Here is a 17,043-nt window from a genome sequence, read left to right as displayed (position 1 = left end):
GACGCAGTCATGATGGCTGACTACTGTTGGAATCTGAAGAGAGACCTCCCTGCCGCTGAACATTCCAGGAGTTCGAAGAAACGGAAGTTCAAGCCCTGAAGTTTGAACAGTGGTGACGCAACATGCAATTTACTTGTACTTACCTTTATCAATGCCCACCATTCAGATGACAGTAATCGATGCTTCTATCATGTAATCAATAAATGTTGTTGGCAAAACATTTTTTTTTCTTAAAAACATGTTTAGGATGATATGTGTTGACAAAAATCAGCTGATAATGCCACAAAAATGTAATTGATTTTGTCACAAGATCTGATTTTTTCAAATCAACTTAACACAAAAACCTGACCTGATGGAGAGAAACGGATGCCATTTCCTGATTCAGCAGTGCCAGAATACCCTAATTCACTTGTAGAAATCTAGACAACATTCAGAAAGTAAAAAATTGTTGACCAGTGTTCTTTTTTTCTTCTTTGTTCTTGTTCTTTTTTTTTTTTTTTTTTTCTTGCTTTTTGTTCTTGTTTTTTTTTTTTTTTTTTTTTTTGTTCTTGCACATCTTGCACATCTTGCAAGTTTTTGTTCTTGCACATCCATACTTTGAAGCAACTTTTGAATCTGGAAACATCTTTTGAAATAGAGGTCCAGCATGATCTGAGACTGATATGGGCAAGTTATGTTCCACAATAAATCCACTAAAGAGAAGTTCCGCTCAGGTAACATCCTCTTCCTCGCTTGTCCCTTGTTTGGTGAAATAATTCAGAAGTGTACCGGTACTCGTGCTCGAAGATCTCTCCTTTGCAATGTCCGTGTGCCGTTTGCTTCCAACGTGCTTCCGAATATCATCGCGACCTCCGTGCTCAACTGAAATATCAACGCTGCATACTGTACAATACGCATGATGAATTCCTCTTTCAGACTTTCGAATACACGGGTATTGGAGACTGTATTCGGTCTTGTACTTCTGAGACCATTTCTTGGTCGTCGTAAGCTTCTTTTCTGCCATTTCGTAATCAACATCGAGGGTTTGAAGCATCGGTAACTTCGAAGTCGATGTTCCACAGCTGCAGCGCGACTCGTAGAACTCTAGCGGCTGTTAAACACCGCACGGTGGTCGCGACCGGTGGGCTGGTACGGGGCCCAGCTGCATGCAGTGAGCGTATCGCATGCATATACACTGTGCATACATACCGCATGCACTGTATTGCACACATACCGCATGCACTAAATCTCAGTGCATGATCGCATAAGCGAGATCCAGACCCAATGTTTCGCTGCTCCTCATTTGAATTTGCAATTTTTTACGTACAATTTGGTAGCAGCGAACGTTATGGAGTTACCACATGCTATACGTAGCAGACGATGCTTATCATTCAATTCTCATACTAGTACATTCTGATTAGTGAACAGTGCAAAAATATCAAAATTTCGGGAGGATAAGGATAGTGATCGTAAGGGCGGGAGTTTGGGTGAATTTTCGGAAGCCTCCCGATGAAATCGGGAGGGTTGGCATTGCTGGAGAAGGTCATGTGGTCTGATGAGACCAAAATAGAACGTTTTGGTTTAAACTCCACTCGCTGTGTTTGGAGGAAGAAGAAGGATGAGTACAACCCCAAGAACACCATCCCAACCGTGAAGCATGGAGGTGGAAACATCATTCTTTGGGGATGCTTTTCTGCAAAGGGGACAGGACGACTGCACCATATTGAGGGGAGGATGGATGGGGCCATGTATCGCGAGATCTTGGCCAACAACCTCCTTCCCTCAACAAGAGCATTGAAGATGGGGCGTGGCTGGGTCTTCCAGCATGAAAACGACCCGAAACACAAAATTAACAAATAGGTCAATTCAGTGAAAACCTGGCTCAAAGTCAGGATCCAAAGATCCCAGGTCAGCGACCCTAACCACAAATCCAACACCAGGCTTGCTGAAACATCTAACCTATGGTACAGAAAATAATTAAGGAGCAAAATGTGATTGTGAAACGACAGGAATAGCTTCAATTTCCTGAAAGGAACACCATTTCTATTGCTTATACGTTTCATGTCACGACATTCCCAAGGGATTTTTTCTCTTCCTTACATGATATGGACATTGTTGCCACAGCCCTTCCATTTCTTGCCACCTCTCCAGCATTTTTGTCTAAGTTGAAAAAAAAGATTTTAAGTTAATTTTTTGTACATTTGTTGAGATAGAAATATCCATAAACATGTTTTTAAAAGTTCAGAAGAGGAAAATAAATTTATTTACTCGAGATGCTTCCAAAGATCGGGATTTTATTGCTTGGTTGATGTGGATTACTGGATCAGACCGACGTCATCAGAAGCAGCAGACTCGTTCATGTTTGCTTCCCTGAAAAAAAGAACAGACCTCTGAAATCCACAACTTCATACAAACGTGTGAAACCAGATATCATATTCAGTCTTCATTTCAACAATTGACACTACAATGTCCCCTCCACCAAACATCACAAAAATAAAACAATATCAGAAAAAGGTGTCATAAAAATAAATAATAAAATAAAAACCATGATTTTGGTAGAGGCGGGCAGGCGAGTGAATGTTTTATCGATGTTTGTGAACCTCCTGCACACTGTCCTCATCTCTACACACTCCAACACCACGTCCCCAACTCCCCCCCCACCCCCACCCCTTTTCACATTCACAGTGATAAGTAAAAAGTAAATAAACTGGTTAATTGAATGAAAGTGTTGTTCATGTAGGAATCATGAAGGGATCATTGGACTCCACAGAATTCCTTGAGTTGGCTGACAGTATTCGTGGAATTATTCTGATAAAATATTGTACAGAGCAGTTGCTTCCATGCTTTATTATGAATCAAATATTTGAAAATTAAGAACAATATTTTGTTGTTTCGAGTTGAAGTGGAATTCCGTGAATCGCTTCTCACCTGACACTTGTCGTTTGCACTACTTCTCGATAGATATTCTGAAGAGATTCAACTTTCTCTTCTTCTCGTCTTCTTCTGCTACCCCTCCATTATTGTACGGTCTGGCGTTGGGAAAGGTCGTGGCCCAAGTCTTTCACGCATCAGTTGGCCAATGCTTTTGTTGACTCACAAGAATAAGTAATTTGTTCAGGATACCAGCGATAACTCGACAACTCTTTGCAAGAGACATGCGATCTGGAACATCCACCAAAACCCCCAGCGCCAGCAGATGGAACACTTAATATCTGGATCAAGATTCCAACACAAGGACACATATCTGAGTGCAAGCAACTCAAAGCAATCCCCAGCACTTAAACATCTTCATCTTCTTGCGTATGGCACCTTGGCTGCCGGGTAATAATCATTATGTTGGCGCACAACTATGCCGCTGATGCTGTACCCCAATACAAGGACACTGGTACTTATTTCGCCGACTTCAGAGGGATGAAAGGCTGAATCAACCCCACCTGGTGTTAATTCAGTGAAAACCTGGCTCAAACTCAGAATCCTAAGATCCCAAGTCAGCCACCCTAACCAAAAAACCCACATCAGGCTTGCTAAAACATCTAAGCTATGGTACAGAAAATAATTAAGGAGCAAATTGTGATTGTGAAACGACAGGAATTGCTTCAATTTCCTGAAAGGAACACCATTTATATTGCTTATACATTTCATGTCACGACATTCCGAAGGGATTTTTCTCTTCCTTACATGATATGGAAATTGTTGCCACAGCCCTTCCCTTTCTTGCCACGTCTCCAGAATTTTTGCCTAAGTTAAAAAAAAAAGATTGAAAAGTTAATTTCTTGTACATTTCTTGAGATAGAAATATCCACAAACATGTTTTTAAAATTGCAAAAGAGGAAAATAAATTTATTCACTTGAGATGCTTCCAAAGATCAGGATGTTTTGGCTTGGTGGATGTAGATGAGTGGATCAGACCGACGTCATCAGAAGCAGCAGACTCGTTCATGTTTGCTTCCCTGAAAAAAAGAACAGACCTCTTAAATCCACAACTTCATACAAACATGCGAAACCAGATATCATATTCAGTCTTCATTTCAACAACTGACAATACAATGTCCCCTCTACCAACATCACAAAAAATAAAACAATATCAGAAAAAGGTGTCATAAAAATAAATAATAAAATAAAAACCATTGATTTTGGTCGAGATGGGCAGATGAGTGAATGTTTCATCCATGTTTGTGAACCTCCTGCACACTGTACTCATCTCTACACGCGACAACACCACTCAAACACCACATCCCCAACTCCCCCCACCCCACCACCACCCCCCCCCCCTTTTCACATTCACAGTGATAAGTAAAAAGTAAATAAACTGATTAATTTAATTAAAGTGTTGTTCATGTAGGAATCATGATGGGATCAATGGACTCCTCAGAATTCCTTGAGTTGGCTGACAGTATTTGTGGTATTATTCTGAGATAATATTGTACAGAGCAGTTGTTTTCGTGCACTATTATGAATCATATATTTGCAAATGAAGATTAATATTTTGATGAGTCGAGTTAAAGTGGAATTCCGTGAATAGCTTCTCACCTGACACTTGTCGTTTGCACTTCTTCTCGATAGACATTCTGAAGAGATTGAACTTTCTCTTCTTCTGCTACCCTCCCTTATTATAGGGTCTGGTGTTTGGAACGGTCGTGGCCCAAGTCTTTCACAAATCAGTTGGCCAATGCTTTTGTTGACTCACAAGAATAAGTAATGTGTTCAGGATACCAGCGATAACTCGACAACTCTTTGCAAGAGATCTCCGATCTTGAACATCCACCAAAACCCCAAGCGCTCGCAGATGGAACACTTAATATCTGGATCAAGATTCCAACCAAGGACACACATCTGAGTACAAGTACCTCAAAGCAATCCCCAGTACTGAAACATCTTCTTCATCATCTTGCGTATGACACCTTGGCTGATGGGTAGCGATCATTATGTTGGGGCACAACTATGTCGCTGATGCGATACCCCGATACCAGGACACTGGTACATATTTCGCCGACTTCGGAGGGATGACAGGCTGAATCAACTCCACCCGGTGTTAATTCAGTGAAAACATAGCTCAAACTCAGGATCCTAAGATCCCAAATCAGCCACCCTAACCACAAAGCCAAATCCAGGCTTGCTGAAACATCTACCCTCTGGTACAGAAAATAATTAAGGAGCAAAATGTGATTGTGAAACGACAAGAATAGCTTCAATTTCCTGAAAGGAACACCATTTCCATTGCTTATACGTTTCATATCACGACATAACGAAGGGATTTTTTCTCTGACTTACATGATATGGACATAGTTGCCACAGCCCTTCCCTTTCTTGCCACGTCTCCAGCATTTCTGCCTAAGTTGAGAAAAAAAAGATTGAAAAGTTAATTTCTTGTGCATTTGTTGAGATAGAAATATCCACAAACATGTTTTTAAAAGTTCAGAAGAGGAAAAGAAATTTATTTACTTGAGATGCTTCCAAAGATTGGGATTTTTTGGCTTAGTGGATGTGGATGACTGGATCAGAACCACGTCATCAGAGGCAGCAGACTCGTTCATGTTTGCTTCACTGAAAAAGAACAGACCTCTGAAATCCACAACTTCGTGCCAATGTCCCAAACCGGATATCATATTCATTCTCCATTTCAACAACAGACACTACAATATCCCCTCTACCAAACATCACAAAAAATACGACAATATCAGAAAAAGGTGTCATAAAAATAAAAAATAAAATAAAAACCATGATTTTGGTCGAGGCGGACAGAGGAGTGAATACTTTATCGATGTTTGTGAACCTCCTGCATACTGTACTCATCTCCACACACTCCAACACCACAACCCCAACTCCCCCACCCCTTTTCACCTTCACAGTGAAAAGTAAAAAGTAGCCTGGTGTTGGCTCAGTGGTTAGGGTGGTGGCTTGGGATCCTAGGGTCCTGAGTTCAAGCCCTGTCGGCTGCTGAATTTACACACCAGGGGGTTGACTCAGCCTGTCATCATTCCTAGTTTGGCGAAATGAGTACCAGTTCCAGTGTGTGTACTGGTCGAGGGGCACTGCATCAGCGACACAATCGCGCTTCAAGAAATGATAGCTGCCATACGACCACCACCACTAGTAAAAAGTAAATAAAATGATTAATTTAATTAATGTGTTGTTCATGAAGGGATCATGATGGGATCAATGGACTCCTCAGAATTCCTTGAGTTGGCTGACAGTATTTGTGGTATTATTCTGATATAATATTGGTTCACGAAAAAAATAAGCGACCATGATATTCGTTATTGTTGTGTGTCTGTCTGTCTGTCTGTCTGTCCTGAGCATAGCTCCGTGGTTTTTGATCCGATCCTGATTAAATTTTGGTGAGAGGTTTATATCATGATCTTGTTGTGTTTTCCTGAAAATGGGCATGGCGCACCCATCGTGGGCGGAGCCACGCCCAAAAAACGTGTTTTTAGCGGGTATCTGATTTCAATTTGCAGATTCTCCTCGGGGGTTTGTCGAATCTGACAGGGGTTTCGGTATTTGGTTAGCCCCATGGCGCCTGCATAGCCCCACGGAGCTCGATTTTTCATTTTCGTCCCAAGGTCAAGGTCACGAACTTAGAAATTTGCGAATTGTGTTTTTAGGGGGAAGCCGATTTCAATTTGCATCTTCTCCTTGGGTGTTTGTCGAATCTGACAGGGGTTTCGGTATTTGGTTAGCCCCATGGCACCTGCATAGCCCCACGGAGCTCGATTTTTCATTTTCTTCCCAAGCTCAAAGTCACAAGGTCACGAACTTAGAAAATTGCCATTTTGACATAAAAATCCATCTTCTCTGAGGGGTTTGTCTGCCATCTCTGTCTGCCAAAAATTTCGAATTTTGACATCAAAATCATGTGACCGCCCAAACTTTGAGAGCTCGGATGACAATATTTTTTATGCATAATCTTGAGGTCATTCCCCACCTAAAGTCTTGAAACCATTTTGCTCTATCTCGAACACCTTGCCTGTGGCGCCCCCTTCAAGTTTGTTTTTACGCTGATTTCATCAAAGTATGGATAATCCGATGAGTGTGAAATGCCATAGAGCCCATATGACGTTACATTGTTCCTGGAATGTTCCAGAGGAAGTTTTGCACCAAAGGTCATAATCCTTGACCTTTGACCTTTAAAGTTCACAAAGGTCAAATTGTCAAAGTTGTGGGAATCGAACTGGGTTTTAAACCTTCTTCGACGAAATAACTCCATTAAGCTGTAGCACGTATCCTGTTTCCTTATTTTAATGTCCACAACATTGTTTGTGACCTTTAAAGGTTATGCAAAGGTCAAATTTTTAAAGTTGTTGAACGAAACCAGGTTTTCGACATTTTGCAACGAAGAACCTGTCACTCGTACCACATCATGTTGATCATTTTTATAACTTGGTCAAACATTATCAGATTGTCTCATCCTTGACTTCTGAAACAATCTACATCGTCAAATACCGCTCGTGAACCATCGTCGTCTTCACACTTGTTGTACAGAGCAGTTGTTTCCATGCTTTATTATGAATCAAATATTTGAAAAAGAAGATGAATATTATGATGCATCAAGTTGAAGTGGAATTCCGTGAATCGCCTCTCACCTGGCACTTGTCGTTTGCACTTCTTCTCGATAGACATTCTGAAGTGATTGAACTTTCTCTTCTTCTTCTGCTACCCCTCCCTTTATAGGGTCTGCCGCTGATGCTCTACCCCTATACCAGGACACTGGTCCTTATTTCGCCGACTTCAGAGGGATAACTCGCTGAATCAACCCCACCTGGGGTTAATTCAGTGGACAACCTGGCTCAAACTCAAGATCCAAAGATTCCAAGTCAGCCACCCTACCATAAAGCCAACACCAGGCTTGCTGAAACATCTAACCTATGGTACAGAAAATAATTAAGGAGCAAAATGTGATTGTGAAACAACAGGAAAAGCTTCAATTTCCTGAAAGGAACTCCATTTCTATTGCTTGTACGTTTCATGTCACGACATTCTGAAGGGATTTTTTCTCTTCCTTACATGATATGGTCATTGTTGCCCCATCCCTTCCCTTTCTTGCCATGTCTCCAGCATTTTTGCGCAAGTTGAAAAAAAAGATGAAAGTTAATTTCTAGTACATTTGTTGAGATTGAAATGTCAACAAACATGTTTTTAAAAGTTCAGAAGAGGAAAATGAATTTATTTACTCGAGATGCTTCCAAAGGTCGGGATTTTTTGGCTTGGTGGATGTGGATGACTTGATCAGACCGACGTCATCAGAAGCAGCAGACTCGTTCATGTTTGCTTCCCTGAAAAAGAACAGACCTCTTAAATCCACAATTTCGTGCCATTGTCCTAAACCGGATATCATATTTATTCTCCATTTCAACAACTGACACTACAATGTCCCCTCCACCAAACATCACAAAAAATAAAACAATATCAGAAAAAGGTGTCATAAAAATAAATAATAAAATAAAAACCATGATTTTGGTCGAGGCGGGCAGAGTAGTGAATGTTTTATCGATGTTTGTGAACCTCCTGCACACTGTACTCATCTCTTCACACTCCAACACCACTCAAACACCACATCCACAACTCCCCCCACCCCCACCCCTTTTCACCTTCACATTGATAAGTAAAAAGTAAATAAACTGATTGATTTAATTCATGTGTTGTTCATGCAGGAATCATGATGGGATCAATGGACTCCTCAGAATTCCTTGAGTTGGCTGACAGTATTCGTGGTATTATTCTGATATAATATTGTACAGAGCAGTTGTTTCCGTGATTTATTATGAATCAAATATTTGAAAATGAAGATTAATATTTTGATGCGTCGAATTGAAGTCGAATTCCGTGAATCGTTTCTCACCTGACACTTGTCGTTTGCACTTCTTCTCGATTGACATTCTGAAGAGATTAAACTTTCTCTTCTTCTGCTACCCTTCCCTTATTATAGGGTCTGGCGTTGGGAACGGTCGTGGCCCAAGTCTTTCACGAATCAGTTGGCCAATGCTTTTCTTGACTCACAAGAATAAGTAATTTGTTCAGGATACCAGCGATAACTCGACAACTCTTTGCAAGAGATCTGCGATCTTAAACATCCACCAAAACCCCAGCGCAAGCAGATGGAACACTTGATCAAAATTCCAACCAAGGACACACATCTGAGTACAAGCACATCAAAGCAATCCCCAGCACTTAAACATCTTATTCATCTTCTTGCGTATGGCACCTTGGCTGATGGGTAGCTATCATTATGTTGGGGCACAACTATGTCGCTGATGCGATACCCCGATACCAGGACACTGGTACTTATTTCGCTGACTTCAGAGGGATGACAGGCTGAATCAACCCCACCTGGTGTTAATTCAGTGGAAACCTGGCTCAAACTCAGGATCCTAAGATCCCAAGTCAGCCACCCTCACCACAAAGCCAACACCAGGTTTGCTGAAACATCTAACCTATGGTACAGAAAATAATTAAGGAGCAAAATGTGATTGTGAAACGACAGGAACAGCTTCAATTTCCTGAAAGGAACACCATTTCTATTGCTTGTATGTTTCATGTCACGACATTCCGAAGGGATTTTTTCTCTTCCTTACATTATATGGACATAGTTGCCACAGCCCTTCTCTTTCTTGCCATGTCTCCAGCATTTTTGCCTGTTGGAAAAAAATATTGAAAAGTTAATTTCTTGTACATTTGTTGAGATAGAAATATCCACAAACATGTTTTTAAAAGTACAGAAGAGGAAAATAAATTTATTGACTTGAGATGCTTCCAAAGCTCTGTAATTTTTGGCTTGGTGGATGTGGATGACTGGATCAGACAGACGTCATCAGAAGCAGCAGAATCGTTCATGTTTGCTTCCCTGAAAAAGAACAGACCTCTTAAATCAACAACTTCATACAAACGTGTGAAACCAGATATCATATTCAGTCTTCATTTCAACAACTGACACAACAATGGCCCCTCCACTAAACATCACAAAAAATAACACAACATCAGGCAAAGGTGAAAAAAACACAAGATTTCGGTCGAGACAGGTGGACGAGTGAATGTGCCGTCCATGTTTGTTCATCTTTAATGATGTTACTGAAAAGAGTAAGTTTCCTGTTTGAAATGATTTTAAATTTTATTGTACTGCGAGAAAGGAAGAAAAAAAAAACAGCCTTTTTACAGCCATTTTCCCTGTTAGCTATTTTGCAGGCTCCATGCAATCATGGTTCCTTTCTTGAGGCAATGTTTTATGGCCAGATGCCCTTCCTGACGCCAACCCTGGTCGCCTCTTACAACACACAGGGATAAGGTATTGATGATATGATAGACCTATTCTAACCGGGGCATACACGAGGACCAATCGGATTTCACTGGTAATCATTTCGCCGACCTCAGAAGGATGACAGGCTGTCAACCCACTGGTGTTAATTCAGTGGAAAATGGGTCTCGAACTCAGGACCCTCGGATCCCAATCCACCACCTTAACCACGAAGCCAACACCAGGCTTGCCAGAAAGGCAAACAAATGAACAATTACCATACTCCTCTGCGCTCAGGACAAGATTCCATCCAATTTCCAGCCATGCGGCCATGTTGGATTTTGGACCAAGTCCAATATCTAATGGCATGATCCTTGGACCATACCTACCCCCCCCCCTCCACCAAGTTTCGTCGAAATCCGTCGAGGAGTTTTTCCGTAATACTGTTCACAAATAAACAAACAAATAAGCAGTCATAGACTGGTACTTACGAAATCGTCAAATGACCTCTGACCTTGTCTCATAAAAGCTGTGTCTCGAGAAGGTAGCGACGCAAACCAGAATTTTCTACGATGACTCTGTACGAAACCATCAAAAATCGAATGTTTTGGATGTTTGACCTCACTGTGACCTTGACCTTTGACCGATTTTGACCAAAATCTAATCAGCGCTAGCCATCACCCTCCTGAATCACATGGTGTAATTTGACATTGGTAGCTTCTTCCGTTCTCGAGTTATCATTTTTTGGATGTTTGACCTCACTGTGACCTTGACCTTTGACCGATTTTGACCAAAATCTAATCAGCACTAGCCATCACCCTCCTGAATCACGTGGTGTAATTTGTCATTGGTTGCTTCTTCTGTTCTCGAGTTATCGTGCCTACAAGAAACCCGTATCTTGCCAAAAGGTGACCGACCACGTGTGACTTCTTTAAGGTCACACTGAGGTGAACAGAGCTGCTATCCACCAGGAGCGACTCCTTGAGGAATATCTGCCGACGAGATTCCGATGAGAATCGTTCTACAGAGTAACCATGAAAAATATGTGTTTGCCTCATAACGTCACCAAATGACGTCACAATGTCTCAAACTTGACATATCTAGAAAGCACTCATCGAGGTGTTCAATTTGACGTACACGATATGGTTCCTAAAACTTGAAAATTTGACCTTGGGGTCAAATATGTTTGACCTCAGGCGCTAACCATGAAAGTCAAGGCCAATCGCCACCAAAAACGAATCAGCTGAGCACCAGACCATATACTACATTCCCATAAAGTTTGGAGACGATTCGCTTAAAATTACTCAAAAAATAAGGGTTACGTCGACTCCCCTGATTTGCGGCAAAGTGACCTTGACCTTCAAAATTTTATGCGCTGAAAGGGACCTCTATAGGCCTCTGATATGCGAAGTTACAAAAATTTCCAAAGATAACTGTGCTCTGCAGAGTGATTTATACATGATTACAGACAAAAAAAACCAAAAAAAACATATGAAGCTCAAGGCCAATCGCCACCAAAAATTAATCAGCTGAGCACCAGACCATGAACTATATTCCCATGAAGTTTGAAGACGATCCGATCAAAATTACTCAAAAAATAAGGGTTATGTCGACTCCCCTTATTTGCGACAAAGTGACCTTGACCTTTGACCTTGACCTTCAAAATTTTGTGCGCTGAAAGGGACCTCTATAGACCTCTGATATGCGAAGTTACAAAAATTTCCAATGATAACTGTGCTCTGCAGAATTTTTTTATATGTGATTACAGACAAAAAAAAAAAAAAAACAAGCTGACAAACATATCTTGCAAAAACTTCGTTTTGGCAAGATATCAAACAAACAAACAAACAAACAAACAAACAAACAAACAGAAACGGAAGTCATCAATATACTGACGAAATCTTTAGATTTCGTAAGTAAACAAACAGAAAGGGGTGAAAACAGTAACCTCCGATCTTCGATGGCGGAGGTTAATAAATAGTGAGTCGGACATGACGTCAACGATGGTGTTGACAATGAAACAAAAAGTGAAAATCGTGACTTTCTGGTTGGAGACAAAATCCCACGTGTACAGACGAGAATTTTTGTCTTCTTCTTCTTCCTAAAGTTACTTTTCCTTATGATGAGGTGTGTGTGGCAATGGGGGCCGGCAGCTGAAGGGAGGAGGAGGAGGAGGAGGAGGAGGAGGAGGAGGAGGAGGAGGAGGAGAGGAGGAGAGGAGGGGAGGAGGGGAGGAGGAGGAGGAGGAGGAAGAGGAGGAGGAGGAGGAGGAGGAGGAAGAGGAGGAGGAGGAGGAGGGGGAAGAGGAGGAGCAGGAGGAGGAGGAGGAGGAGGGGGAGGAGGAGGAGGAGGGGAGGAGGAGGAGGAGGAGGGGAGGAGTGGGAGGAGGAGGAGGAGGAGGGGAGGAGGGGGAGGAGGAGGAGGGGGAGGAGGAGGAGGAGGAGGGGAGGAGGAGGGGAGGAGGTGGGGAGGGGGAGGAGGAGGAGGAGGGGAGGGGAGAGGAGGAGGAGGAGGGGAGGGGAGGAGGAGGAGGAGGAGGAGGGGGAGGAGGAGGAGGAGGAGGGAGGAGGAGGAGGAGGAGGAGGAGGAGGGGGAGGAGGAGGGAGGAGGAGGGGAGGAGGAGGAGGAGGAGGGGGAGGAGGAGGGGAGGGGGAGGAGGAGGGGAGGGGGAGGAGACGCCATTAAAAACGGTTGCACTGAAGAACCTTCGTGTGCGCTGACTTTGCCCCACCACAGTGTGGCAGTGGGAACAGTTGTGGGTTCAATCTTTCACGAATCGTTTGACCCACACGTTTGTTCACTTAAAAGAATTTGCAATTTGTTCAGGGAACCGGCGATAACTCCACAACTGTTTGTTAAACACATGATGGATCTTTAACATACACCAACCCCCCCCCCCCCCCACCTTGAGATCTGTGGTACCAGGCTCGGGGGGATCGCCGGCCAATTAATATCCGTCAAGCGAACAACTCGATGTCATGAGGGGATGGGGGAAGTGAGGTAAATGGAGGGGATGGTGGAAGTGAGGTAAATGGAGGGGATGGGGGAAGTGAGGTAAATGGAGGAGATGGTGGAAGTGAGGTACATGGAGGGGATGGGGGAAGTGAGGTAAATGGAGGGGATGGGGAAGTGAGGTAAATGGAGGAGATGGTGGAAGTGAGGTAAATGGAGGGGATGGGGGAAGTGAGGTAAATGGAGGGGATGGGGGAAGTGAGGTAAATGGAGGAGATGGTGGAAGTGAGGTACATGGAGGGGATGGGGGAAGTGAGGTAAATGGAGGGGATGGGGGAAGTGAGGTAAATGGAGGAGATGGTGGAAGTGAGGTAAATGGAGGGGATGGGGGAAGTGAGGTAAATGGAGGGGATGGTGGAAGTGAGGTAAATGGAGGAAATGGGGGAAGTGAGGTAAATGGAGGGGATGGGGGAAGTGAGGTAAATGGAGGGGATGGTGGAAGTGAGGTAAATGGAGGAGATGGTGGAAGTGAGGTAAATGGAGGGGATGGGGGAAGTGAGGTAAATGGAGGAAATGGTGGAAGTGAGGTAAATGGAGGGGATGGGGGAAGTGAGGTAAATGGAGGTAAATCACCAGAGTAAAATAACTCGTAATTGGGTTACACTCGACATGAAGAGATAAAATTAAGTTGTTAATGTTGTGAAAACCCCCGTGTGAGGTACCTTGGTTGCGATTTATTCTTGAAAAGCCCCGTTCTGGAAGCCAAGACGCTTTGTGAAAAATTATTCAGTGAAAATAATCCTGGAGCCGTCGGAAACACGTCGAGCAGCGCGAGATCCTCACGTCGCACTGAGTATCACGTGACTGTTCCATTGTAACCACGTGGTTACATCTGTGACGTCGGTCGCCTCGCACTTCAACGGCGGAGTTTCAGCACGGAACCGTGGTGCATTCTCTGTGTTCGTCATCGTCGTTTAGTAATTTTTAAAATAAATAAATCATTATTTATCATGGAGAAGAGTTGGGTTGGGGTTTGGTGGCGGCCGGAGGGACTTGAACCGAATGATATTTTAATCATAATAACAGTAATCGTCTATTTTAAAATCCTTTCATGAATTAATGCATTGTAATTATTTTAATCGGAGGTGTAATTTCCATTTCATCTTCTCCTCCCCCCATTCGAACAACTTCACTCCATCTCAACAATCTGCTCACACAACATACGTGTGACGTCATCACACTTGCGATCTGCCATGTTTGATTACCACAGATGGTCCACGTGGATCCGATTGTATCATCGTTTTTACTTTCGACATCATCATCATACTGGAGCACGCAATTTAGTGTCTTGTTTGTGTGTATTTTGACCACCACACCAATCTTGAGAGGACTAAGGGTCTCGTTGTGATGGAGTTTGTGGTGACTTCATTTCTCCCTCGCCCCTTCCCCAAGAGAGTTTTTCCGACTTGGACAAACGCCGTGTTAACATGTATAAATAGCTGATCGTGGGGTATGTTCAGTTACCAAGCAGCTAGCTCGCGCTCGTCAAGTTGACTTGATTTGAAGGACTCAAACGAGCGCTTCAACTGAACAGAGCGCTCGACACTGCTAAACAAAATGTCGGTGCCAATGAAAGTGGTGCTGTCGTGGTTATTCAATCAAATGGTGTTCGGGCCGTCATTTTCAATTCTCCTTGATCCTCTTGTGACAAGAACTTCGCCAAACAAGCTTCTTGTGGTAAACAGAGCAGCACATTTGGCCCATCAGGCCTGCGCTGTTATTTGCAACCTCTGGTTGTTTTTCTGTGCTGTATCCTTCTTAAATGCTGGGCGTCGAGGAAGGAAGCAACACGGACCAGTTTTTTAAGTGTTTGGTATTCCTCGGACGGGATTCGAACCACCGACCTCCCAGACTCAGCGTGGATGCTCCAACTATTACAGCACTGATGCTGGTACAAGTACAATGCATCACACATATAATTATATTGTTACGGTTGTGGAAATTCACAGAACACCATTCAGGTTCCCCGAAGATCAGTTATGTCGATAAGTGTGTGTCCAGGTTTGATTTCCCCACCGATGTAGAAAGGGATTTTTCGTGTGCCGGGCTGTACATCTTTGATTTAGCCGTTATTCTGTTCTATCTTTTATTTCAAACAAACAGCATCTCTTCAACGACACCACTACAACCATGCCACCTCCACCACCACAACAGCATCTGAACAACTCCCGCCCTATATCCCTCAGAACGGCGTAAACAGAAGTGACGGTTATTACAAAAACAACCGGACCACTTCTAGGATTTTCCCCCGCGCGCCGGAAAGGGAGGGCGAACGCCCCGGACCCGATAAAAGGGCCGTGTTGGAACACCGAGGGGGCGGTTGGCGAGCAAGGGCGTAGCCACAGGTCCAAAAGCGATGAGGCGAAAAGAGGTTAACTGTCCTATTTAGGTATTGTGATAGGAGTGGAGATAAGAGTATTCAGAGCACTGCGGGGAAGCTTTGATATTTTACTCCCCAGGGAGCTCAGATGGCCAGAGGGTCAGGGCATATCATATTTCAGGAAATGAGCGACAAGGAAACTGCCTCGTCTGCCTCAGCCTGGCTACGCCCAAGGCGAGTTGGTGAGGAAATCGGTGTGGAGAGCGCCAGGGTTGGCGAGTTGGTGAGGAAATGGGTGTGGAGAGCGCCAGGGTTGGCGAGTTGGTGAGGAAATCGGTGTGGAGAGCGCCAGAGTTAGGTAGTTGGTCGAGTTGGAGCCGGAGAGAAGTCGCCAGCCGGATCGCCGTTGGAGGCGTCGTTGGAGTTGAGAGTTGAGTTGGGGAGCTGGTGGAGTCCAGTGGAGTGCGGGCAGAGACATCGAGGGTCGCCCAGCGAGTCACCAGGAGGGTGGCAGGTAGCCTGCTCGGTCTCCCGGAGCCCCTGCGGTCATCCCGGCTCCGAGCAATTATAAAGGCTTACGAGCCCGGTGCTTTCCTTTTTTCTTTCTTGAGGTTTTTGCATGAAAGTCTGTGGTGCCTTGTCTTCGAAGTAGTGAACTGACTAAATGCATGTAGAGAATAAATAGACATCGGCTGAAGGTCTTCTTGCTCATGTCATTTTCCCCTACCCCCATTCATCGCCTTGCTTGCATATATGCTTGTGTTCAAATAAATGTTCCCTATTGTTGAATATTCACCTGCTCGTTGCGTCCCTTCCTCCATTGAACTGCCATAATTGCGTTCGTAATAAATAGCTGGCTGATTGATAGCTGATAAAACGTACATCTGGTCCTATGGGGCTTGGCGATATAAAACCGCACGGCAATCGCGAACGGAACGAGCTGCGTAAAGCAGCTCGTTTCCGTGCAGGCTCCATTGAGGCGTAGATGCGCGGCATATCTGTCTGCGCGAATAATTAGGTACATCAACAATTCGGCAATCAACCCTGTAGTGCGTGGACAGAAGAGTTGGCTTATTTATGGTGTGGTTAACAACACCCGTAGCTGGGTTTCGGCGTTGATTCGGAAAGCTGCGACTGGATTGCCACGTTCGGTGGGCGCGCGCGGCCGCAAATTGGCCTGAGGCGGTCGTCCGCACGCCGGAGTGGCGACAATCCACAACTATATATATATATATATATATATATATATATATATATATATATATATATATATATATATATATATATATATATATATGTATATATTGGTGCGGGCCCATAGGCGCGAGCTCATATGTGCGTGCCTGTACGTGCATGCCCGTACGTGCAAAAAATTTTTTTTATTGTGACCAACAGTGACGTCATAGCACTGTGTACTGTCATTGGTTGATAAATAAATGGCCGTAATTTGGGAACCACTCGTCCGATTAATAACAAACATTGAAAATGCACGTCCGCAGGGTCC

At 43.7% G+C, this 17,043-nt stretch overlaps 1 protein-coding gene across 1 annotated transcript; it reads right to left on the bottom strand.

Moving 5' to 3' along the window:
- Positions 1–1,520: 1,520 nt before the first annotated feature.
- Positions 1,521–14,000, bottom strand: LOC147031578 (uncharacterized). Its single transcript, XM_085865443.1, has 10 exons — positions 13,882–14,000; positions 9,719–9,820; positions 9,552–9,611; positions 8,151–8,252; positions 5,422–5,523; positions 5,251–5,310; positions 3,828–3,929; positions 3,658–3,717; positions 2,248–2,349; positions 1,521–2,139 (listed from the first exon to the last, which is right to left on the bottom strand). The coding sequence occupies exons 2-9, from the start codon at positions 9,808–9,810 to the stop codon at positions 2,295–2,297; spliced, it is 633 nt and encodes a 210-aa protein (XP_085721569.1). The 5' UTR covers positions 9,811–9,820; positions 13,882–14,000; the 3' UTR covers positions 1,521–2,139; positions 2,248–2,294.
- Positions 14,001–17,043: the final 3,043 nt, after the last annotated feature.

The sequence above is a fragment of the Eptatretus burgeri genome, chromosome 2 (genome assembly GCF_056783735.1).
Source record: "Eptatretus burgeri isolate ZD-2024b chromosome 2, Ebu_testis_v1, whole genome shotgun sequence".
NCBI classification, from domain to species: Eukaryota; Metazoa; Chordata; class Myxini; order Myxiniformes; family Myxinidae; genus Eptatretus; species Eptatretus burgeri.
The sequence above is the reverse complement of the archived record's forward strand: the minus strand, read 5'-3'. Positions and strand labels throughout refer to the sequence as shown.